Source organism: Quercus suber, unplaced genomic scaffold, assembly GCF_002906115.3.
Source record: "Quercus suber isolate HL8 unplaced genomic scaffold, Cork oak 2.0 scaffold_1125, whole genome shotgun sequence".
NCBI classification, from domain to species: domain Eukaryota; kingdom Viridiplantae; phylum Streptophyta; class Magnoliopsida; order Fagales; family Fagaceae; genus Quercus; species Quercus suber.
Window position 1 is genome coordinate 20,253 of NW_027070529.1, and position 26,899 is coordinate 47,151.

General features: G+C 36.4%; 2 protein-coding genes, 1 long non-coding RNA gene and 1 pseudogene across 4 annotated transcripts; 1 reads left to right on the plus strand and 3 right to left on the minus strand.

Annotated features, from left to right (window-relative positions):
• The first annotated feature begins 2,709 nt into the window (after nt 1-2,709).
• LOC112016509 (3-oxo-Delta(4,5)-steroid 5-beta-reductase) lies at nt 2,710-4,445 on the plus strand. The gene is made up of 2 exons (XM_024049068.2): nt 2,710-2,955; nt 3,041-4,445. Exons 1-2 carry the CDS (start codon nt 2,917-2,919, stop codon nt 4,175-4,177), a joined length of 1,176 nt encoding a protein of 391 aa, XP_023904836.1. The 5' UTR covers nt 2,710-2,916; the 3' UTR covers nt 4,178-4,445.
• Nucleotides 4,446-6,342: 1,897 nt separating this feature from the next.
• On the minus strand, nt 6,343-8,117 carry LOC112016517 (3-oxo-Delta(4,5)-steroid 5-beta-reductase-like; annotated as a pseudogene).
• A 15,744-nt stretch (nt 8,118-23,861) lies between these two features.
• LOC112016510 (3-oxo-Delta(4,5)-steroid 5-beta-reductase) lies at nt 23,862-25,539 on the minus strand. The gene is made up of 2 exons (XM_024049070.2): nt 25,320-25,539; nt 23,862-25,070 (listed from the first exon to the last, which is right to left on the minus strand). Exons 1-2 carry the CDS (start codon nt 25,356-25,358, stop codon nt 23,934-23,936), a joined length of 1,176 nt encoding a protein of 391 aa, XP_023904838.2. The 5' UTR covers nt 25,359-25,539; the 3' UTR covers nt 23,862-23,933.
• Nucleotides 25,540-25,890: 351 nt separating this feature from the next.
• Nucleotides 25,891-26,681, minus strand: LOC136065756 (uncharacterized). 2 transcript variants are annotated; one of them, XR_010627364.1, is made up of 3 exons: nt 26,632-26,681; nt 26,428-26,506; nt 25,891-26,294 (listed from the first exon to the last, which is right to left on the minus strand). It is a non-coding gene; the product is annotated as an uncharacterized LOC136065756 (long non-coding RNA). The 2 variants fall into 2 exon arrangements; XR_010627365.1 differs by having other exon boundaries at nt 26,628-26,681.
• Between the last annotated feature and the right edge of the window lie 218 nt (nt 26,682-26,899).

The window sequence follows — 26,899 nt, forward strand, 5'->3', positions numbered from 1 at the left end:
TTGGTCCTTGAAACCTGAAGCACGTCGCTATGAAAAGATGTGTAATGCCTTTTACGAGGTTGCTAATTTGGCAGCAGATTCTGAAAATGCATTTAAGAATGTGATGACACAAATATGTGAAATGAAAGGGGAGTTCAAGGAAGGGGGAAATGCTTGTGGTAGCAATAAGCCTATTTCTATAGATATTCTGAATGATTCCACCTCATGTGGCAATGGTCTTGTAATATCAAAAGAAGCTAGAAAAATTCTTGATCTAGTGGTTGTTTGTTAAAAGGGGTGACCATCATTTAAAAGGAAGATGTCAAAGGTTGAACAAGCTGTTAAGAAAAAAAGGAAAAGGAAAAGAAAAAGAAAATGAAGACTAAAATTAACGAAGGGAATGTAGTTAACCAAGTTGAGACTTCAATTCTTGAGGAAATTTGTGAGAAGGTTAGGGTGTAATTATATTATTAACTTATTTTTTGGATAATTAATCATTGTTATTACTATTATTAACTTTTGTACTTTGTGCTTTTGTAGGATTCTGCCAAGGTTGGAAATGTGTATAGTACAAACTCTACTTTGGGATTTGGTATGCTTGAAATGTGTGAGAGTTTTAATTTTAATGTAAGACTCTTTATTTTCTATTATCAAGATGTTGGTAATAGGTTTAAATTAAGTATACTGAAATGCAATTATATTGTATATAAAATGTAGGATTTTGAAATGCAACAGTCACAATCACATCATATTGGTGATAAGAGTTGTCAACTTTTTCCCCTATCGCTTGTGTGGCCAAACATAAGTGGAATTCCTAATATCATTGGGATACATCCATATTTCGGCCAACAAAATATGTTACAAGGAGGACTTTTCCATTTCAAACAAGTATGATAAGTCAAAAATTTGGCAGGCACCTTTTTCTTTACCGTGATAATGTATCTTAGGTATGCATTTTTTCAGTTAGCTACTTCTAAATTTTTAGTGAAATTTACGTTGCAAATTTGAGTGTATTTATTATAATATATATGATCATTAATTTCATTTTGTAGGGTCATCGCTATCAAAAGGTTGGTATGAATCAAATGAAAAAAGTTGATAACGAATCTCAGGTATAATTTTTTCCCCTTAACTATTTTCGAGATTTTATAAATTTATAGCAAATTTGAATGTATATATTGTAATATATATTATCATTCATTTTTTTTAGGGTTCTCATTATCAAGATGTTGGTATGAATTTCGTGGAAAGAGAAAAAAAACCAAGCTTGCACAAAGATGGTTCATGCGATGCAAGTTGGCATGGTACTGAAGTATAAGTTTTGGTGATCTCATGGAAAGGTGGAAGCAATTAGTTTGCTTAAAATGGATAGGACCATATTGATGTACAAGTATTTTAGATATGAAAACATGATTGCTTATGTAACTTGCTGGATATCTTTTTGTAATTAGGTGGGAACCTTTGCCATCTCCCCTGTTTTATTTTTATTTTTTTACTCAAGAGAAGAAGGTTTTGGTTCCCAATTGTAATTTGCTTGTTTTTGTTTCAATGAAAGCAATTCATAAATCCAAACCAAAGTTTTCATTTCCCAAACAAGTACCTCACCAAAATTTTTTTTTTTTTGGTGTTTCGAGCCCTTGGTGTGTTATATTAACTTTTTGAGAGTTTTTATTTAAAAAAAAAAATTGAGGTTGAAGAGAGGGACTATGGATTTTGAAGACTTTTGTAGCAATTGACAGTTAACAACAATAATCTGTGCATTTGTACAGTACACAATACTACAACATACTTGGCATTATACTTTGAGCAAATCAACATAACAACAAGCAACTGCACCATAAACTCCTTACACAAAGAACAAACAAAAGGACTGTTCCACAAATTACAAAGAACAAGTTTTAATTTTTTATTTGACTTCCTTCTATACCAAAGCAACCTTATAGTTGATATGCATCCATTTTCTTCCTTTAAGCTTGTTAATGCCTAGTCCAGATCATAAGAGCAGCACCAATCTGCCCAGAAGTTGCCGAAACATTAGCTCAATTGAAGTTATTCCTTTACTTGGATGGAATTTAAAACACAAACAAGATTTTTAAGTCCATTGGATGGAATTTAAAACACAAACAAAATTTGTAAGTTCATTAAGCAATGGGTTTTTGTTTTCGGCAATGGATTAATGTTTTACAAGGATGAGTTTCATTTTCCGATTTGCGATGGTGTTTTCTAGCGAGAGATTTTCGTTTACGAGCCACCGTGCCAGTACTCCAGCAATTGCAAATCTGAGATGAACGATGCTTTTTGCAAATTCAAGGAGCAGTGGGTTTTGGTTTTTTGGCGGACAGGTAATGTTTCTCAAGGTTGGGTTTTTATTTTCTGGCATGGGATGGTGTTTTTTAGAGTGAGTTTTCCATATTTGCACCACCGTAGTTCCAGTACTAGCTGCTGCAATTTGTTTTGGGGTTCAAGCTTTTTCACATATGGGTTTTGGGAGGAAGAAGAAGAAAAGGAGTATAGTAACTGTGGTATTTATAATTGAAAATTTGAAATAACTAAAGCTTTATAATTGAAAATTTGAAATAACTAAAGTTTTGAATGTTGTGGTATGTTGGTGGGCCCAAGGTGATGAGGTGGCTTGTTACATGTGAAAATTGTGCGCAGAGTTGTAAGATAGGTTGTGGCACCACAATTACCCAAAATTCTCAACCAAAATCTGTCCTTGACCACAAACTCACAACTAGCTCCAATTCATTAATCTCTTTCCAACCAATATATCAAACCCCCTATAAATTCAACAATCCAGATTCGAGACCGACAGTTAGGCAGCTCCTATTCATTCACCTACTGATCTTACTCCCAAATCCCAAATTCCAATCCCTTCAATTATCATCATCATCATCATCAGCATCAGCACCACCTCTCTCTTCTCCAACCTAAAAAATGAGCTGGTGGTGGGCTGGAGCTATTGGCGCTGCCAGGGCAAGTACAACCCCAAACACAATAATATTTAATCTCTTTCTAATCTAAAGCTTAATCTAACTTTGTTTTTCATGAATTTTTACAGAAGAAATTTGATGAAGATGAAGGACCAAAAGGGTTTCAGAGCGTGGGATTAGTGATCGGTGTGACAGGCATAGTTGGCAATAGCTTAGCTGAAATATTACCACTTTCAGATACCCCAGGTGGGCCATGGAAAGTCTATGGTGTGGCGCGTCGTCCACGACCAAACTGGAATTCAGACCACCCCATCGAGTATATCCAGTGCGATGTCGCAGATCCTCAAGACACCGAGTCCAAGCTTTCCCAACTCACCGATGTCACCCACATCTTCTACGCCACTTGGGTCAACAAATCCATCGAGTCTGAGAATTGTGAAATCAACGGTGCCATGTTCAGGAATGTCCTACGCGCTGTGATCCCTAACGCGCCGAACCTCAAACACATCTGCCTCCAGACGGGTACTAAACACTACATCGGAAACTTCGAGGTTTTCGGAAAACCTGGGTTCCCACGGCACGATCCGCCTTTCTCGGAAGATTTGCCGAGGTTAGAGGTGCCCAACTTTTACTACACGCTCGAGGATGTTCTGTTCGAGGAGTCCGAGAAAAAAGAGGGATTGACTTGGTCGGTTCATAGACCTGACACGATTTTTGGGTTTTCGCCTTATAGCTTGATGAATATAATTGGGACCCTTTGTGTTTACGCTGCTATATGTAAACATGAAGGGGTTGCTTTGAAATTCCCTGGTGCTAAAGCTGCGTGGGAGTGTTATTCTGTGGCTTCCGATGCTGATCTTATTGCTGAGCAGCAAATTTGGGCTGCGGTGGATCCTTATGCGAGGAATGAAGCTTTTAATTGCAACAACGGGGATGTGTTTAAGTGGAAGCATTTTTGGAAGGTTTTGGCTGAGCAATTTGGGATTGAGGAGTATGGGTTTGAGGAGGGTGAGAGAGTGAGCTTGGTGGAATTGATGAAGGATAAGGGTCCTGTGTGGGATGAGATTGTGAACGAAAATCAGTTGCAGCCTACAAAGTTGGATGAAGTTGGGGTTTGGTGGTTTGTGGATTTGATTTTAGGTGGGGAGGCTTTGTTGGATAGCATGAATAAGAGTAAGGAGCATGGGTTTTTGGGGTTCAGGAACTCCAAGAACTCCTTCCTTTATTGGATTGATAAGGTGAAAGGGTACAAGATTGTGCCTTAGTAAAATGCTGCTACTAAAGTGATTCAATGTCTATTTGGGTTCTTTGAATGCTGTTGTTTGTAATGGATGTTGTCGTTAAATAAAGCTTGGATTGGATGGAAATTTAGAGGTATGGTTCATTGGTTTCATCTAGAACAAAATTAATGAAGTGTCTTTATGTTGTGAAATTTCCTGTAATGGCATGGCAAGGCAAACATGAAACAATGATGCGGTTGTACTTTGTGGTCAAATTTTAAACGCAAAAAGCCTTATTTGGCTTTTAGGATTATATATTCTGTAGACAAAAATTTTTCTAGCTCTATGATTTCTCTCTGTTTGATCAAATGTTCCAAACAAAGTCGGAAGATACTATATCAGAATGCACTTATCTGATATGGTTTTTGCAATGCACTGTTGAATATTAGCTCTGATACCATGTTAAATGGACAATATTATCAAACGTAATGTGTTATACCATGTTGTGTATGCTAGAGTGGATGCGGAAGAGGAAGCATATAATAGAAACATTGAGAACACGAGAGTTACATGGTTCAGCCTTGTCGGCTTACATCCACGGAGAAATCTCTTAAGGGTTACATCTTTATTGTATAAGAGTGTAGTACAATAACCTGTGTTACAATGAATCCTAACATGAGTATATATAGGCGACTAAACTCTAGACTACTAGTACAAGCAGGAATGGGTTTTGGCCTATTACATTGGGTTAATATGTCTAATATATATCTCTAACATGCACTATAAGCCTAAGTCCGATCCCTTTAGTTGCCTAAAAAAATATTCCAAGCCTATATACTGTAGCTAATGTCATTACTGAGTTTTTTTTTTTTTTTGCTGGATAATGTCATTACGAGTTTTAAATGCTGGTTTATGTAAACGGGATATGCTTGTATTCTTTCTTTTATCTAGCCATATCGCAAACTGGTCGGGCCCCAAAAAGAGTGCGCTAACTGAATCCTCAAGTGAAATGGGCTCCTGACTTGGGCAAGAAATAAAAGGACTGCACATTCAATCAAAGCTCTAGGCCCCAAACCTTTGGCAGCCCAGCTAGATCTATAACTTTTATTGGGTCTTAACCCAAGTTTTATATTTATTCCCTTGCACTTAAGAAAAAAAAAAAAAAAAAAAAAACAATCCTATGTTGAACCGATGTTACCCATATGCCATATTACCTCCAAATATATATGCACAAAAACTTTCTTGGGTACCACCGCACTTGTTAGGCAAGTCGGTACCTTCATAGGTACCAAGTATTTGGGGGTCTTTGGGGCAAGAATTCAAGCTGTGGGCAGAACTCTACGCTTGATAGTAATTCTAATCATTAAAAAAAAAAAAAAAACAACTTTAACGTGCATTACAATCATAAATAAGGAGTCTATGGTGATAACAAGAATACAAGAACACTCACAAACAACAATAAAATAACACACGCAACTAATATTTGAACCAAAATTATAGGTGGAAATATATTGAACATTACTTTTTGTTGCAAAACTTGAGGTGGGAATCTCAGACATTCCAACAGTGCCCACATTTTCTGTGTGTGAGAGCCTCTCTGCAAAATCCAGAGACATGTTTTGAGTGTGCTCTTTCTCAACAGTGCCCACTGCCCACATTCTTCAAATTATATATCCTACAGGCTGTGGTCTGTACCCAAAGAAAAAATTGCGCTATAACACAAAGCAGGTCTATGTAAACAGGAGTATCATTTGTTATTTAAACTATGACATATTTTCTTGCAGTTTTTTCTTTTTGGGGGTTGGGGGTGTTATGTATTCTTTCTTTAATGTATATATTTTTCCGAGAAATTAGTAACAAATTTTTATTCAATTACCAAATAGCACAGAAAGGCTAAAACCCAAAATCCAACAGATATGAGATAACAGAGTAACCCTTACATTGCACAGCACAAGACAAAAGCAACTTCAACTACTACATAGCACACAGATCTGAAACCTCGCCTCAACATCCACCTAAGATTTGGAAACGGCCCTATGCAATTACCATCTCTATATCAAAGGTAAAAATTTAATAAGATAATTTTTTTTTTTTTTTTTAACTTTTTCATTTTTTAAAGTTTTTTAGTATGTTAATTTTTACATTTTCACAAGGAATATGGTAATTGCTATTGCACCTCATTTTAATTCCAACACCTATTCACAAGACATAGCAACTTTCACTTAATAAAACTTACTGGGGCACAATCTTGTAGCCTTTCATCTTATCTATCCAGGAAATGAATGAGATCTTGGAGTTCCTGAACCCCAAAAACCCATGCTCCTTACACTTATTCATACTATCCATCAAACCTTCATTTCCCAAAGTAAAATCTGCAAACCACCAAATCCCAACCTCCTCCAACTTTGTGGGTTGCAACTAATTCTCCTTTACAATCTCATCTCACACTGGACCCTTGTCCTTCATCAACTCCACCGAGCTCACTCTCTCACCCTCCTCAAATCCATACTCCTCAATCCCAAATTGCTCGGCCAACACCTTCCAAAGATGCTTCCACTTAAACAAATATCCATCGTTACAACTAAAGGCTTCATTCTTCGCATTAGGATCCACCGCAGTCCAAATATGTTGCTCAGCAATAAGATCAGCATCAGCAGCCACAGAATAACACTCCCAAGCAGCTTTAACACCAGGGAATTTCAAAGCAACCCCCTCGTGCTTACATATAGCAGCGTAAACACACTGTCCCAATTATATTCATCAAACTATAAGGCGAAAACCCAAAAATCACGTTGGGTCTATGAACTGACCAAGTGAGTCCCTCTTTTTTCTTGGATTCCTCGAACATAACATCCTCAAGAGTATAATAGAAGTTAGGTACTTCCATTCTCGACAAGTCCTCTGTAAAAGGTTGATCGTTTGCGAACCTTATTTTTCCAGAAGTCTCGAAGTCTCGGATGTAGTGTTTAGTACCTGTCTAGAGAGTGATGTGTTTGAGATTTGGCGCATGGGGGATCACTGCACGTAGGACATTTCGGAACATGGCACCGTTGGTTTCACAATTCTCAGCCTCGGTGGATTTGTTGGCCCATGTGACATAGAAAATGTGTGTGACATCGGTGAGTTGGGAAAGCTTGGTTTGAGTTTCTTGAGGATCGGAGATATCACACTAAATATACTCGACAGGGTGGTCTGAATTCCAGTTTGGCCGTGGACGACGTGCCACACCATAGACTTTCCATAGCCTACTTGGGGTGTCTAAGAGTGGTAATATTTCAGCTAAGCTATTACCAACTATGCCTGTAACACCGATCACTAATCCCACGTTTTGAAAGCTTCGCGGGGCTTCATCTTCATCGAATTTCTTCTATGAAATCAATAAAAACAAAAATTGTTAGATACGCCTTAGATAGTGTGTAATTATTAGATATTCTCCAAGTACAGTAACATGATATTCCCTTATTTTGTATTTATATATAGTGAATGACATTAATTAAATTAACAGTATCATTTATCATGAATGTATGAAGAAGGAATATCACATCACTGTACTTTGAAAATTATCTGATAGATAGCATTAGAAAGAGATTAGTAAAATAGATTGTGCTTGCCCTGGCAGCACTGATTGCTCCAGCCCACTGTTGGGAATTCAACCGAAATTCCAATCTGTGAGAAATAAAAAAAATAGAGAAAACACACGTCAAAGAAAAACAATTACACGCATAAGACAGTATTTACGTGGTTCGACAATTTGCCTACATCCACGGAGTTGCAGGAATTTTACTATTATCAGGGGAAAAATACAAAGTGCAGCTACAATGTTTCTCTTTCTCTCTCTCTCTGAAACACAACAACAGTGACAAACCCTAATCACAAAAAACGGCTTCTATATTTTGCGCACAGGATTACAATGGGATACAAAATGGGCCAACCGGATCAAACATAAACTAGGCTCCACAAAGCCCAACACCCACCACTAGCTCATTTTTGAGGGAGAATTGAAGAGATTGGGATGTGGGAGTGAGAGGATCCAGTAGGTGAATAGGAGCTGGCTTGACCGTGAGTCTCTGCTTCAAATTCCTAATTTTGTAGGGGTTTGATTATGATAATGGAGCCAGTTGTTAACTGTAAGTTAGTGTTTAGGGCAGATTTGATGTGGTGCTTTTTAAATCTTTTTAGTGATTTTCTCCTTGGGGGGAAAATTTATCCAACATTTTGAATAGTTTAATGATTATAAGGTGGTTCAATAGTTTTTTATTTTATTTTTTTTCGTGATCAAGGGAGATTTGAGTTGATCATTTGATGAGGTAATTTATCCAACATTTGAATAGTCAAATGATGTTGACATGGTTTAATAGTTTAGCCATTACATCATTGATTCAAATAATTAGATTTTTTTAGTAGAAATGATAGTGGACTTTATTTAGATAGAATTAACTATATAATGAAGACAAGAAAAGAGAGGCATTCTTCTAAACAAATAATGATTTTTTTTTTCTTTTTCTTTTTTACAACATTAACCAAACCCAATGCAGCACGATTACATCGTAAAAGTATGCGAACAAAAAAGAAAAGAAAAGAAAAAAATCAAAACCATCTCTAATCAAAGTATTCAAATTCTTCTCCACCCGAACGCATGATTGAGCTAACACTTCACCAATGTTGTTTTGTAGAAGAAATCTAGAACCGACTGATGTAGTCTTCTTTGATGATGAAATAGACAGACTCAATTTCATGTTGGAGAAGTACCAAAAAAGGATTGTGAAAGACTCATACTATCCCTAGCTACCAATAATTTGTTTTTTGTGAGCAAAAATATCCAAAGGAATGGAGGCTGTGGATGGACGATTGGCAAGATGAGAAGTTGAGAAGAATGCTTCAAGACATCAAATAATTGGATTAATAGTTTATTTATTTTTGTAAAGATATTAAAGTTAAAGTCAAGGTTAGAGTAGCAGTGACACAAGAAGGCAGTGATGCAACAGTGAAGTGCCAACAAAATGAAGCAAAGTGAAGCAAGTGCAAAGTGATGTGCAAAACGACATGAGCAGCTAAGTGACTTGTAGTTTAGATTGTATTAGTTATTTATGATTCACATGTGGGTGATACACGTGCAGTTGCTGATGTAACTTTCCTGTAACTGCCTAGCGCATAATTTGGGAATTAGTTTTCTTCATTCTGTCAGTATAAATATAGGGCTTTGTACAGTTTTTAATTCAATTGATTCAATAGAGTAATCACATAGATTTCTAGAAATTCTCTCTATCTCACACTCTCTCTTTCTCTCAATTCCATAAGCATTTTTCTACTTCTTCTTCTCTATTTTTCTATTCTCATATGGTATCAGAGCCTGAATCCATTTCAATGGCATCCAATTCTCAGCAAGCTTTATCTTCAACCTCACAGAGTGAGCTTACACCGATGGAGGATCCTCGTAGTCCATTCTTTTTGCATCATGGTGAATCACTTGGTGCGATCTTGGTTCCATAGCCATTAACAGAGGACAATTATCCTACCTGGTCTTAAGCTATGAAGATGGCTTTGGATGCTAAAAGCAAACTCAGTTTTGTTGATGGATCAATCACTACTTCAATGGCAGTTACTCCTTTGGAGAAGAAGGCATGGTCTAAGTGCAATTCAATGATTTCCTCTTGGATCTTGAATTGTGTTTCACCTCATATCACAGCTGGTGTGATTTATAGGAACACAGCTCTTTAGGTTTGGAATACACTTAGAAATCGTTTTTCTCAAGCTAATGGACCACGAATTTCATAGCTACAGAAGCAGATTTCTACTGTGATGCAAGGTGATTCAACAGTCACTATATATTTCACAGGGCTTCAAGCATCGTGGGACCAATTGCTGAATTTTAGACCTTTGCCTTGCTGTTCTTGTGGTAAGTGCACTTGTGGTGTTAATGACAAGATCACCACTCTTCAGCATCAAGATTCACTGATGCAGTTTCTCAATGGGTTGAATGATGTTTATTCTCAAGTATGAACTCAAATTCTCATGATGGAACCTACTCCTTCAATAGATAAGGCTTTCTCTCTAGTGATTCAAGAAGAGAGGCAAAGATCCTTGGGTTTCAATCTGGGCTCATCAGTTGAAACGACTGCTCTTGCTATTAAAAATCAAAGCTTTACTTATGGCTATGGTAATACTAGCAAGAATTTCAAAGGCAACACTGGGAAAGGAAGGCCTATGTGCAGTTATTGTGGCAAGCTTGGTCACATTAAGGAGAAGTGTTATAAGCTGGTTGGTTTCCCACCAGGTTACAAGCAGAAGGGAAAGACTCCAATGGCAAACCAGATTAGTCTTGAGGGTGATCAATCCCAATCTCAGTTTGAAGATCTATGGAGTGGCAATTTTCCTTTTTCTTCTGAGCAGTGTTAACAACTGATCTCTTTGCTCAATACCGATGCCTTTGCTTCTGGTTTATGTGAAGGTGTTCATTCAGCTAATTCTGCAATCAATCTTAATGCTGCATTAGGTACTTCTTGTAATTTGTTTCAAGAAAATATGTGTTTAAGCATGCAACATTCTGTGTTTGCAGTTAATCCTGTGAATATGACTACCTTCAATGGTGAGACTTGAGTCCTTGATACGGGGGCCATAGATCATATAATTCATTCTATTACTTTGTTCACTAAGATCACTAGTTCTATTTCTACCTTTGTTCAATTACCTAATGGTGAGAAAGTTACTGTCACTCACACAGGAACAATTCAAATAACCTCTACCTTAGTTCTTGAAAATGTCCTTTGTGTTCCTTCTTTCTCATTTAATCTAATCTCTGTCAGCAAATTAACAAAATCCCTATCTTGTTGCTTTGTTTTCCTTTCAAATTTGTGTTTCATACAGGACCTGGCATGTTGGAAAACGATTGGAGTGGGTAAATTGCACAACAATCTTTACTTACTGTAAGCTCCATCAGATTGCACATCTCTATCAGGGGCCCCGTCTATTTTGCAGTTTGTTTTCAATTCCCTTATTCATTATGTTTCTAGCATTCCTGTTGTTTCTAAGTCATATCTTTGGCACCTTAAACTTGGGCATGTTTCTGGTAATAAGCTCAGTGCATTGCACACTCACTTCCCTGATGTAATCTAGTTCCAAAGCAATAAAAATTGTGTTCTTTGTCCTATTGCTAAACAGAAAAAGCTTCCATTTCCATTTTTCAATCATATTTCTCATAATGCTTTTGACATTGTTCATTGTGATGTTTGGGGTCCTTTTGTTAAGCCTACTCAAGAAGGTTACAAATATTTTCTGACCTTTGTTGATGATGCTACTAGATCAACTTGGGTCTATCTCATGAAAAGTAAATCAGACACCAGACCTTTACTTGTTTCCTTTTACAATATGATATGTACTCAGTTTCACACTAAAATCAAAGTTTTTAGAACTGATAATGCTCCTAAATTTTTCTTGAAATATTTCTTTTATGCTAATGGTATTATTCATCAGCATTCTTGTGTAGCCACTCCACAACAAAATTCAGTTGTGGAGAGGAAACACCAACATATATTGAGCATGGCTAGGGCTTTAAAATTTCAATCCAATGTCCCTCTTTATCTTTGGGGTGAATGTGTGTTAACTGCTGTACATATCATTAACAGGTTACCTTCTCCTATTTTGAACAATAAATCACCTTTTGACCTCCTTCCTATGAACATCTCAAAGTTTTTGGATGTCTTTGTTTTGCTTCAACTTTAGTTCATCATAGGTTTAAATTTGATCCTAGGTCAGTTCCTTGTGTTTTTCTTGGATACCCTTTTGGTGTTAAAGGTTACAAGCTTCTTAACTTGTTCACTAAAAGGGTTTTCATCTCAAGAGATGTGATCTTTTATGAAATTGTTTTTCCTTTTATTTCAAATCTCTATTCCTCTTTTTCTCATTCCAATATACCTTTACCTCATTTGTTTCCTTTTGTGGCTTCACCTCATGACCCTTTGATTTCCTTTCCTCATTCTAACCCTATTCCTGCACAAGATTCTGTTATTCCATCTGCTGATATGCCCATTATCTCTGATTCTTTTTTTGATGTTATTCCTTCCTCACCTTTTGTCCCAGATTCTCAGTTACCAAATGAGGCTGCTTCTGTGCCTAATTCTAGTATTCCTCTTAGTATTCCTTCTGCAGTTGCAGACATTGTTCCCACTTTAGATGTTGCTCCCATTCCTTCATCTTTAAGAAGATCTCACAAAGTGTCTAAGCCCCCTGCTTATTTGCAATCTTACAAATGTAGCTCAGTTCATTGTGATCAATTTGCCCATCTCCATTCTTCCATCAAGTCAGGTTCTTCATCTACAACATCAGGTACAAAATATACTTTGTCTTCTTATATGTCTACTTCTAAGTTGTCTCCATCTTATGCCAATTTTTGTTCCCTTATTTCTACCATTCCTGAACCTAAGTCTTATTTTGAGGCTGTCCAAAATCCTAAGTGGCAAAAAGCTATGGATGTAGAAATTGCTGCCTTAGAGTCTAATAATACTTGGACTCTCACTCCTTTACCTCCTCATAAGAGGGCAGTGAGTTGTAAGTGGGTTTATAGAGTGAAATATAAATCAGATGGCAGTGTTGAGAGGTACAAGGCACATTTGGTTGCTAAAGGATTTACTCAACAGGAGGGTCTAGACTTTACTGAGATTTTCTCACATGTTGTAAAAATGACTACTGTCAAGACTTTGTTATCTATTGCTGCTGTTAGGGGTTGGCATTTGACTCAGTTTGATGTCAATAATGCCTTCCTCCATGGTGACTTGCATGAGGATGTATATATGCAGCTTCCATAGGGGTTTCACTGCAAGGGGGGACTAGTATGCAAGCTCAATAAGTCCTTACATGGGCTCAAGCAAGCTTCTAGGTAGTGGTACTCCAAGTTTTCTTCCACTATTTTGCAACATGGCTTCAAACAGTCAAAATCAGACTACTCTTTGTTTATTAAGAAGTCTCAGAATTCTTTTTTGTCTTTATTAGTTTATGTTGATGATATTCTAATTGCCAGCAATGATATCAAGGCTGTGGAAGAACTTAAAGTGTTCCTAGATCAGAAATTCAAGCTTAAAGACCTTGGAAGTTTGAAATTTTTTCTTGGCCTTGAAGTTGCTAGATCAGAGGAAGGGATAACCTTGTGTCAAAGAAAGTATGCTCTTGACATACTTAAAGATGCAAGGATGACAGCTTGTAAGCCTTGCAAAATTCCAATGGATCAAAGTTTGAAACTAAGTAAATATCAAGGACAATTGCTGCAAGATCCTAGAATCTATAGAAGACTAGTTGGTAGACTATTATGAACAGTTTTAGACCCCTTAAACCAACCAGATTAACCTAGTTAATTAGCCAAGTGATTAACTTAGTCAAATTATGCAGTTTTAGGTTATCACAAACATACAATCTTATCAAGAATATAAAGCAACGGAAATATAAAAGACACAATGATATGATTACCCAGGAAATCACACGGTAAAAATCTGGGGAGGATTTGACCTAGCTATCCTCAAGGTAAACCTGAATCTACTATGCGAAAGAATCGAAGTTCATACAAAAGGACTTACAAGCTCCCTGCTTGACTTCCTAATGCTACCCACCAGTAGAACTTACTGACACGACCACGTGCAAGCTCCGAATCCACGGATTCCTTCTTTCTTGGATTCTCCAATCAGCTACAAGCACCCACGCTTGTTATTCTTTAAACTCCAATGGTAGCAACCGAGTTGATCATCAAGATGTTGATACTATCTCTACCTTGTAAACTCTAAGCTTTGTGTAAAGGAAAGCTCCTCTAGATCTCACAAGAGATTTACACAAAACAGAAAAGTATAAGCAACAATACAACAGGAGCGACTCTAAAAACGTGGCTAGGGTTTTGCCTTTTATATCTAGGGTAAAAACAGAAAACCCAAAACGTTTAATGAGTTAGGGCTGAGTTGGAAAATTCTGCAGAAAAGCATTCTGCTCGAGATTCGATCGATCGAGTCTAACTTTTGATCGATCGAGCCAGGCCGAAATGCACCAATGCATCTGCAGCCTTTCGATTCCAACTTTACATAAAAAATATAACTTTTAGCAAGCCTAAACAAGACTAACCATATTGTTTTGATCATGGTTTGCCAACATTATACATTAGAATTCTAAATACATAAATTCATAAATTTTTAGAATCTAACAAACTCCCCCTTTGGCAATCCATGACAAAACACAAACACAAAGCTCAAAGTTTACAAGTAGAAAGCCCGTTACAAAAATAATGCCCATAAACACTAAAAATCAATCCTAACTACTATCCATCAGTTGCAAGTGTAGACAACAGCTCAATTGAATCAATCTGTATATTCCTGAAACACTCAACAAACGCATAAACGCATGTGTGACAGAAAACAGTAAATAAATAGGTATAACATTCTTGTATGATTCACACAACACATAATAAAGACATATATCAATGAATAACTCATAAATATAAATCACTAAGCAGTGAATCACAAGAAACAAGAATCATGTATATCAAAAACAATGTAACACCCAAAAACACTTACTCCCCCTAACATGAATAGCCCCAAAACAATGATATACAAAGTGAAGCACTTAGATACAATCTAACATTTCCACTAGCTCCTCAAAACAAAAAACTCTCCCCCTAACTACAAAAACTCCTCTACAGTGTCAAAACTCTACTCTCCCTTTTTGTAATGGAATGCCAAAGGACAATCACACGCCATCATTAAAAGGAGGTGGTGAGGGTGAATGAAGATGTTCTACGTCGACACGCAGAGCACGAATCTCGTCAAGCAAGTCCACCAAAATTTGACTATGAGCCGCCGTAATGGTCATGACAGTCTCCAAGGTACAATGAATATCAAAGACATTCGAAGAAGGTGGAGGAACATCAGCAGCAACAACATCACCAATAGGATCAAGAACATCCTCACTAGCAGGACCTATAGAAGAAGAAGGAGGAGGTGCGCTATCAGAAGGCTCAGACCTAGGGTGTTTAGAGCCAGCTTAAATATAAGCAGCCCTTTGTCTAAGAAAAGATGCACCTATGAGAGCAATCACATGAACGGGCTCAGAGGAAGGGAAACCACTAAGATCAAGATAAAGCAAAATCTTATGAATAAAAATAGGATGAACAAGAGCATGAGAAGAAGATGAACTCCTATAAACTTCGTTCAAAGAACGAAGAAGCAAATGGGGAAAACTAATAGGAGCATAAGTGACAAGAGCATACAAAAAGACACACCGCTCGAGAGGAATGGTGTGAAGATGAGAAATGAGCCAGATAGAATGACAAGCTATCCTAAAGAAGAGATAGTGCAACTCAGATAGCTCAGCAGAGGTGATCCGAGGATCAGAACCCCACTGGATAGAAAACCCAGTGATGTAAGACATGATATCACTCAACAGAGGAGACTCATCATAAGGGTAGACTGGGTGCTGGACCAAGGGTACCCCTAGAGCATCAGCCATTATCGTAGGAGTAATGGAGTATTCTACGCTTCGTATCTAACTCTTTACTAAAGTGTTGGAATCATAAACGTAGATAGAGATGTTCGAGAAGAACTCTCTAATCAGGGTAGCCAGAGGAGGAGGATCAGAAACATCCAACAGAGGTAACCAACCCTGACGCTCAAAATTTGGCCTAATGGCAGGATCAAGCTCATCTAAAAGAATAGAATGCTCAGCCTAAATCTTTCTCTTAAGGTTCAGCTTCTCATAAATCTCTTCGTTTTTCTCACTCGAAAACTTCTCTCGATCAAAGGAGGGAGAGGAAGGACTTGGTGAGGGGACAGACCTCCGAGCCCTATTCTGCTTAGGCACAGTGCTAAGGAAATGACAAAGATACAAAGAGAAAACCAAAATAACACAAAAACCAAGGGCAGACTACAAGTTAGCACAAAAGGATATAGAACAACAATCTATATGATGCATGAACAGCCACATTGTCATGATGCATGTACTAATGCAGTAAGCAAAGTTCAAATTAAGTTTAATTGCACAAATTGGCTTGAGCATAGAGTTTCTTACAAAAACCCTAAAAATTTGAAAAACCACTTGAATGTTTTGAAACAGATTTGATGAATTGAGCATTACATTACACAACACACAGATTATAATGCCTAATTATATCAAAACAACAAGCCAATTTCATCAATTTCAACCTAATTGAACAAAATCCCCAATTCGGATTCAATGCAAGCCTTAGAATTTTAATATTTCTCAAAGCCCGAAATTGATCAAATTAACCTATCAATATCAAGTTTATATCAAGTACCCACAAAAACCCATTGATCAATTTTACAAAATAAGGCTTGATTCATCAAAAATCCCCACCCCAAATTTTGTATAGTCTGAAAAACCCAAATTAAAATGCATGAAAAATGCATGAAATGAGAAAATAACATCAAAAGGAAGGGTAATATGGACATACCGGCTATAGGAGAGAGAAACCTTGCAAAATTTTTGGAAGAAAACGACAAAAAAATCACAGTGGAGCCTTGCCGAGTCGGAGAGAGAGAGAAAGGTTTGAAAAGTTTTGAAAAAGTGACTTTGAAAAAGTCAAGAACAGTATTTTAAGAAAACCTAATTCGCAATATTTGATTGATCGAAAATCACATTCGATCGATCAAATCAATCCAAGATTTTTGAAAGAATTGAAGCACATTTTCGATCGATCGAAAAACAGAATGAATCAATCGAAACAGGCAGAGGCTCACAAAATTTTTAAGAAAAAACACAGTTTTTGAAAGAATAAACACTTTTTGACACAAACTCCTCAAAGCATTAGAATTGATGAACAAAATGCATGAGTATGAGATGAAATGCCTTTTCAAAGACCCAAGTTTTAATCCCAGTTTCTCCCAAGAAAATTTCAGCCATTCTCCCTTTAAGTTCTCAAGCAAAGAAAATGTTTTGTATAATACTCAAGGTATTTTCAAACTTGGTTGGTCAGACTAAAAACACACATAATAACATGTATAGTGTTTAGCAAAGAGTAACATGTGTAGTGTGTACAAACTAACAAAAACTTGAGATACATGTGAGGTGATATGTGAATAGAAATCAATCACAAAGTCTACAAAATTGATCACACAGAATTTAAAAGAGACTATCACCAAAAGAGTTACATCATATAACTCCCACATCTCCTAAAACATAAGCTTGCAATCATGTAAGTTTCTTGAATTTTGCCTCATTATTATGTGGATTGGCATTAAGCCTAATAGTACATAGCAATTTTAATTATGTGAAATGACATCAAACCTAATAGTACACACCAATTTTAAGTATTAAGCAATTAACCGAGGCTACACCTTATGTTCTTTTTGTGCATGTGCTACACTTTGTCGAGTACAAAATCTTATGATATGCACTAAGGTGTTCATGATTGGCTATTGAATAGTGGTGAGATGGTTATTTATGCCTTTCTCAAAAGGATCAAGTCTGACAGTCAAATAACACGTGACTTCAAGATTAAGATAAAGTGATAAACACCATAAATATCTTTCCCACACAACATGTACTACAAAGTTTCAACTAGTCAAGTGCAATAAATCAACTCATCAAAGCTAAACAAGGTACACAAGACATGTTATGTGTAAATAAATTGACCAATCTTGTTTTCAAAACCAAGAAAAATAGTGCCAAACATATTTTTGCTTTATTCCCTTTTTTCGTTTTTTTTTATTTATTTTTTTTTATTTTAAAAGAGAAAAAAAATAAATCCTAGAATGAAATGAATGAATGTAATGCAATACAAGTCCTAGAAAGAAAAACACAAAAACACAAACACTAAAGAACAATAGTCACAAAGGAATGAGTAATGAAGCACAAGGACCATGTTAGAAAGATTCAATTAAATCGAGTATTTTGCATCCAAAACCGTTTAGATGCACCATGAGCATTGGAGTTCTTATTCACATTCGAGTGATTTTCAACTCCAGGATTGGAATAAAGGTTCAACGCCTTTACCAATTCACTAATAAGTGCCATAGGATCTTGTGCTTGAGGCACAGACACTTTTGATTTGTTTACTCTCTTAGCAGCTTGAAGCTTGTAACAGTTAGGATGAATGTGTCCAGACTTTCCACAATAATGACAAACCCAAGCAGGTTTACCATGTATCTTGTCCTTAGAAAGGGTAGACTCCTTAGGTTTGGACTCTTTCAAATCAACCCTAATCTTCCTAGGGGGTGAAACATCTACAAGTTGGACAACCTCACTCACAGGGGGTTTAACAGTTTCACTCACAACCTCATTCACGGAAGGTTCAGAAGAAGATGAAGGAACAAAGTTCGTGGAAGTAGGTGCAGACACAGAGATGCTTTCAACATATCCTAAACCAAATTTGTCAGAATGATACTTTTGAACATTCAGCATTTGATCAAGTTTAGAACTAGCAGATCTAGCAACAGATAAATCATGTTCCAAAGTTTTAACTTTATCAAGTAAAAGCATGTTCTTAGATTTCACATGATTCAAAAGATCATTAGCATCAAATAATTTAACAAGCAAATTTTTCTTTTCAAGTTCAAGAAAATCAATTTTCTTCATGCCAAGTTCAACATTCATAGCATCCTTTGCAGCAACTTTGCAAAGTTTATTATAGACCTCTTGAAGATTTGCATCCTCAAAGAGTTCCCCATCAGAAGGGTTCTCTTCAACATATATACTTTCATTGACTACAGCAGTAGCAGTGAAAGCAATGAAATTTTCATCCTCGTCACATCCAGACTCATTATCAGAAACTTTATTATCACTAAGAGTTACAGCCATAGTTTTACCCTTAGACCTCAAGAATGTAGGACATTTAGATTTAACATGTCCATACCCTTGACAGCCAAAACACTGAGCACCCAAAGAATTGTTTGAAGATTGATCAACTTTATATCTAGGTTTTTCAAAGTTATTAACCTTAGTGGGATCATTCTTCCTAAAGTTTCTAGGTTCAGCAGTATTTGTACCTCTTGCCTTTCTGTTGTTATTCCTAAGAAAATTTCTAAAGTTCTTGGCAAGGTACGCAATCTCTGTAATAGAGAGCTCATCATCAAATCCACCAACCTCAACATCATCAACAGGCTTAAGAGCCATTGATTTGGATTTGGAAGCTTTGGGTAGGTCAGACTTATAGGACTGAAGAGATCCTACAAGCTCATTAATAAGGATGGGGTCCACATCCTTGCTCTCAGTAATGACAGTTACTTTGGCTCTAAAATCTTTAGTTAAAGATCTAAGAATCTTCCTAACAATTTTAGGTTGATTATAGATTTCACCCAAATTAAAAGCAGAATTAACAATATCATTCAATTTAGTATAGAATTCATCAAAAGATTCATCATCAGACATTCTAATGCTTTCAAATCTAGAAGTTAATTGCTGCAGCTTGTTAATCTTAACTGCCTTTGTGCCTTTATGCACAGTCTGGAGGATTTTCCAAGCAGTATGAGCAATCTCAACATTAGAGATTCTCTTAAATTCCTCTATGGAAACAACATTAAAGATGGCATTCATAGCTTTACTATTGAAACTAGATGCTTCTTTTTGAGAAGTTTGCCACTCACTCACAAGAGTAATGGGCTTCTCCCATCCGTACTCAATGGAATTCCAAACTCTCTCATCAATGGATTTCAGGAATGTTTTCATCTTTACTTTCCAATAAGCATAGTTATTCCCATCAAAGTGAGGAGGAACAACGAGAGAGTGTCCATGCTCTATGACAACAGGGGTCAATGATCAGCTCAGAGATAAAAAAATCTCAAACAAGAGAGCTACCTACTCTGATACCACTTGAATAGTTTTAGACCCCTTAAACCGACCAGATTAACCTAGTTAATTAGCCAAGTGATTAACTTAGTCAAATTATGCAGTTCTAGGTTATCACAAACATACAATCATATCAAGAATATAAAGCAGCGAAAATATAAAAGACACAATGATATGATCACCCAGGAAATCACATGGCAAAAACCTGGGGAGGATTTGACCTAGCTATTCTCAAGGTAAACCTGAATCCACTATGCGAAAGAATCAAAGTTCATACAAAAGGACTTATAAGCTCCCCGCTTGACTTCCTAAAGCTACCCACCAGTAGAACTTACTGACACGACCACGTGCAAACTCCGAATCCACGGACTCCGAATCCACGGACTCCTTCTTTCTTGGATTCTTCAATCAGCTACAAGCACCCATGCTTGTTATTCTTTAAGCTCCAATGGCAGCAACCGAGTTGATCATCAAGATGTTGATACTATCTCTACCTTGAAAACCTTAAGTTTTGTGTAAAGAAAAGCTCCTCTAGATCTCACAAGAGATTTACACAAAACAGAAAAGTATGTGCAACGATACAACATGAGGGACTCTAAAAACGTGGCTAGGGTTTTGCCTTTTATACCTAGGGTAAAAACAGAAAATCCAAAACGTTTAATGAGTTAGAGTTGAGTTAGAAAATTTTGCAGAAAAGCATTCTGCCCGAGATTCGATCGATTAAGTCTAACTTTCGATTGATCGAGCCAGGCCGAAATGCACCAATGCATCTGTAGCCTCTCGATTCCAACTTTACATAAAAAATATAACTTTGAGCAAGCCTAAACAAGACTAACCATATTGTTTTGGTCATGGTTTGCTAGCATTACACATTAGAATTCTAAATACATAAATTCCTAAATCTTTAGAACTTAACATGTTATATCTTACTATTACAAGACTAGACTTGACATATTCAATGCGTAAGCTTAGTCAATTTATGTCTAAGCCTAGAAAACCCCATTTGGATGCAGCTTACAAGGTGCTACAGTATATTAAGGGCTGTCTTGGACAAGGAATTTTATTGTCCTCAAAGTCTAATTTCCATTTAAAAGGGTACACTGATGCAGATTGGGTAGCATGTGTGGACACTAGAAGATCAACAACAAGCTATTGTATCTTCCTAGGTGATTCTTTTATTTCATGGAAGTCCAAAAAGCAGTCTATTGTGTTTCTAGATCTTCTGCAAAAGCTGAGTATAGGGCAATGGCTGTGACAGTATGTGAGATAACCTGGTTGATTGCATTGTTGAAGGATCTTAAGATTTATCACCCACAACCAGCCTTACTTTACTGTGATAATCAGGTTGCAATTTATATAGGGGAGAATCCTGTGTTCCATGAACGAACGAAGCATATTGAGATAGATTGTCATTTGGTTAGAGATAAGGTGCAAGATAGAGTGATCAAACTGTTTTATACTCCCACTTATACTCAGTTAGCAAATTTACTTACAAAAGCCCTCAATGCTCAACAATTAGCTTATTTGCTTGACAAAATGAACATAATCAATATACATGGATCTGGTGCTAACCTTGAGGGGGGATGTAAAGATATTAAAGTTAAACGCAAGGTTAGAGCAGCAGTGACACAAGAAGGTAGTGATGCAACAGTGAAGTGCCAGCAAAATGAAGCAAAGTGAAGCAAATGCAAAGTGATGTGCAAAACGACATGAGCAGCTAAGTGACTTGTAGTTTAGACTGTATTAGTTATTTATGATTCACACGTGGGTGATGCACGTGCAGTAGCTGATCTAACTTCCCTGTAACTGCTTAGCGCATAATTTGGGAATTAGTTTTCTTCATTCTGTCAGTATAAATATAGGGCTTTGTACAGTTTTTAATTCAATTGATTCAATAGAGTAATCACGGAGATTTCCAGAAATTCTCTCTATCTCACACTCTCTCTTTCTCTCAATTCCATAAGCATTTTTCTACTTCTTCTTCTCTGTTTTTCTATTCTCATAATTGTAATATATACAAAACAATTACAAACTTAAAGTCTTAAACAAATAAGATGTTATTCATTTTAAACATAAATATGCACTTACACCAAAGATTGAATAAGATGCCTCATTATCGAAGTGGACGCCTCATCCTTGTAATTATTCTTAAAAATACTCTTTAAATAACTCCTTGAAACCTCTTCTCCTTAACTATAGAATCCTATTGGATGAGTTTCCTAACAAAAGAATTGGACACATCTACTGGGAAGAAAACCGTAGTTTTGATGGTCTTGCCAACCATGGAATCTTTTTATCTTGTAGTTTTATTTATTTTGATATCCCACTGCTTATTGTGGTGGAGATTGACGAATGCTTTAGCCATGGACCTGGATGGCATTATTTGTAGCTTACCTATTTCTTTAGTCTAGGCATTATCCATTATTACCAAAAAAAAAAAAAAATGTAAAAAAAAAGAAAGAAAGAAAAAGAAGCTAATTAAAAATAGCTATTCAAAAAAATTTTAAATATAAAAATTTAATAATTTTTATCTATAAAAATGACTAAATAGAGGACTCTTGAATTTATCCTTTTGACTGCTTATTTTAAGTTCAAAGGCAATACCACCGCACACCTTTAGTGTGATAGTCATTTCACAAGTATAAGTGCTTGTGAGGTGGGAGGGGGGGAGGAAAGGGTTGGGGTTCAAGTCTCCAGGAGAGAGTTTCACACACATATATACTTAGATTATGTTAGAGTAGAATTTTATCTTGTAATAAAAAAAAAAAAAAAGAAGTTTAAAAGAAATTAATATACTTAAAAGCAACCATCTGCTGCCATTAATTTGTTTATTAGTTTTCTGTTTTCATCCATATTTTCATTAGGGCTAGGCTTGGGTCCAATGTCCAGTGGCATTGGACCCGTTAAGATGGTTATACATGTCCACTTTTGAATACGTATTACTATCTGACTGGGCCCAGTGCACTGGATGCATTGAATCCAAATCAAGTCCTTTTCATTATCATACCTCGTGTGCACATGAATGGTGGGTTTATCATCCATTTTTTCAATTCATTCATCCTCAATAATTGCCACTATCAGAGAGTTAAATATATCAATTGCAAGCTCACCCAATTTCATAAAAAAGTTGAAAGTGGATGCGTTAACGACACAAGCCATGACATCTAAGATGGTGATACATGTTCACTTTTGAATACGTATCACCATTTGACTGAGCCCAATGCATTGGATGAATTGAACCCAAAACAAGTCCTTTTCATTATCATACCTCATGTGCACATGAATGGTGGGTTTGTCATCCATTTTTTCAATTCATTCATCCTCAATAATTGCCACTATCAGAGAGTAAAATATATCAATTGCAAGCTCACCCAATTACATAAAAAAGTTGAAAGTGGGTGTGTTAATGACACAAGCCATGACATGCATTTTTCTTGGACAGAAGTGTCAAGCGTGGACTCTTGGGAGGCTTCGTTCTTATTTGGAAGCTTGAGGGTTGCAGTGTCTTTTTAAGATGAAAAGAAAAAAGTCTTGTTACTTTGTAACATTTCCGTAATCGTGTAACGTTATCTTTTGAATTTTTAAGTGTAAAATTATTTTGCTAGTGAGCACTGAGCAGCCCAATAGCTTAAAATCCACCTAAGATTTGGATACGGCCCTATGCAATTACCGTCTCTATATCAAAGGTAAAATTTAATAAGATATATATATATATATATAGGGTTGAGTTCAAGTTACATCTGGTGTAAGTTTAAGCGATGTTACACTACTCAATATTTTTTAATTGGATGTGAATATTGACAAATCCACCGTTAGATTACATTATCTTCACATATTCTCCATGTTTGCAAAATTTCAAGGTGTAACTTGAACCCAACCCATATATATATATATATATATAACTTTTTCTTTTTTTAAACTTTTCTAGTATGTTAATTTTTACTTTTTCACAAGGAATGTGGTAATTGCTATTGCACCTCATTTCAATCCCAACAACTATTCGCAAGACATAACAATTTTCACTGAATAAAACTTACTGAGGCACAATCTTGTAGCCTTTCATCTTATCTATCCAGGAAATAACTGAGTTCTTAGAGTTCCTGAACCCCAAAAACCCATGCTCCTTACACTTATTCATACTATCCACCAAACCTTCATTTCCCAAAGTAAAATCTGCAAACCACCAAATCCCAACCTCCTCTAACTTTGTGGGTTGCAACTGATTCTGATTTACAATCTCATCCCACACTGGACCCTTGTCCTTCATCAACTCCGCCAAACTCACTCTCTCACCCTCCTCAAAACCATACTCCTCAATCCCAAATTGCTCGGCCAACACCTTCCAGAGATGCTTCCACTTAAACAAATCTCCATTGTTACAATTAAAGGCTTCATTCTGCGCATTAGGATCCACAGCAGCCCAAATATGTTGCTCAGCAATAAGATCAGCATCAGCAGCCACAGAATAACACTCCCAAGCAGCTTTAACACCAGGGAATTTCAAAGCAACCCCCTCGTGCTTACATATAGCAGCGTAAGCACAAAGTGTCCCAATTACATTCATCAAACTATAAGGCGAAAACCCAAAAATCACGTTGGGTCTATGAACTGACCAAGTGAGTCCCTCTTTTTTCTCGGATTCCTCGAACATGACATCCTCAAGAGTGTAATAGAAGTTAGGTACTTCCACTCTCGACAAGTCCTCTGTAAAAGGCTGATCGTTTGCGAACCTTATTTTTCCAGCAGTCTCGAAGTCTCCGATGTAGTGTTTAGTACCTGTCTGGAGAGTGACGTGTTTGAGATTTGGCGCATGGGGGATCACCGCACGTAGGACATTTCGGAACATGGCACCGTTGGTTTCACAATTCTCAGCCTCGGTGGATTTGTTGGCCCATGTGACATAGAAAATGTGTGTGACATCGGTGAGTTGGGAAAGCTTGGTTTGAGTTTCTTGAGGATCGGAGATATCACACTGAATATACTCGACAGGGTGGTCTGAATTCCAGTTTGGTCGTGGACGACGTGCCACACCATAGACTTTCCATAGCCCACCTGGGGTGTCTAAGAGTGGTAATATTTCAGCTAAGCTGTTACCAACTATGCCTGTAACACCGATCACTAATCCCACGTTTTGAAAGCTTCGCGGGGCTTCATCTTCATCGAATTTCTTCTGTGAAATCAATAAAAATAGAAATTGTTAGATATGCCTTATTAGATAGTGAGTAAATTATTAGATATTTTTCAAGTACAGAAACATGATATTCCCTCATTTCACTATTTATATATAGTGAATGACATTAATTAAATTAACAGTATCATCTATCATGAATGTATGAAGAAGGAATATCATGTCACTATACTCTGAAAATTATCCAGTAGATAGCATTAGAAAGAGATTAGTAAAATAGGTTGTGCTTGCCCTGGCAGCACCGATTGCTCCAGCCCACCACCAGCTCATTTTTGAGGGAGAATTGAAGAGATTGGGATGTGGGTGTGAGAGGATCCAGTAGGTGAATAGGAGCTGGCTTGACTGTGAGTCTCTGCTCCGAATTCTTAAATTTATAGGGGTTTGAGTTTGATAATGGAGCCAGTTGTTAACTGTAAGTTCGTGTTCAATTAAGGCAGATTTGATGAGGTGCTTTTTAAATCTTTTTAGTGATTTTCTCCCTGGGGAGAATTTATCCAACATTTTGAATAGTTAAATGATGATAACGAGGTTCGGTAGTTTTTTATTTTTTCGTGATCAAGGGCAGATTTGAGTTGATCATTTGATGAGTTTATTTATTTATTTATTTATTTTATCTTATTTTTATATATAAACTATTTTCAGCAAATTTTTCCCTGGGAAGAATTTATCCAACATTTGAATTGTCAAATGATGATGACATGGTTTAATAATTTAACATTACATCATTGATTCAAATAACTAGTTTTTTTTAGTAGAAACAATAATAGACTTTATTTAAATAAAATCAAATTATACAATGGAGACGAAAAAAGTGGGACATTTTTCTAATCAAACAATGACCTTTTCTTTTTCATTTGTAGCATTAGCCAAAGTTAACGCAGTATGATTACATTGTAAAAGTATGCAAACAAAAAAGAAAAGAAAAAAAAAATCAAAACTATCTCTAATCAAAGTATTCAAATTCTTCTCCACCCGAACACGATGTAGCTAACACTTCACCAATGTTGTTGTGTAGAAGAAATCCGGAACCAACTGATGTAGGCTTCTTTGACGGTGAAATAGACAAACTCAATTTCTTGTCGGAGAAGTACCAAAAAGGGATTGTAAAAGACTCATACTATCCCTACCAATAATTTGTTTTTTGTGAGCAGGAGAATCCAAAGGAATGTAGGCCATGGATGGACGCTTGGCTAGACGAGAAGAATGCTTCAAGACATCAAATAATTAGATTAATAGTTTCTTTATTGTAATATATATAAAACAAATACAAACTTAAAGTCTTAAACAAATAAGATGTTATTACCAAAAAGGGATTGTAAAAGACTCATACTATCCCTACCAATAATTTGTTTTTTGTGAGCAGGAGAATCCAAAGGAATGGAGGCCATGGATGGACGCTTGGCTAGACGAGAAGAATGCTTCAAGACATCAAATAATTAGATTAATAGTTTCTTTATTGTAATATATATAAAACAAATACAAACTTAAAGTCTTAAACAAATAAGATGTTATTCATTTTAAACATAAATATTCACTCACTTACACCAAAGATTGAATGAGATGCCTCATTATCGAAGTGGAAGTCTCATCCTTATAATTATTCTTAAAAATACTCTTTAAATAACTCCTTGAAACCTCTTCTCCTTAACTATAGGATCCTATTGGATGAGTTTCCTAACAAAAGAATTGGACAAATCTACTTGGAGGAAGCCTTTGACCAAAGCCTTTGAGTTGTGGTTGACCTTTCTACAATTTTCCACATCAGCATTTTTTATTTAATTTGATTGAATTTGATTTAGTTAATAAGATTT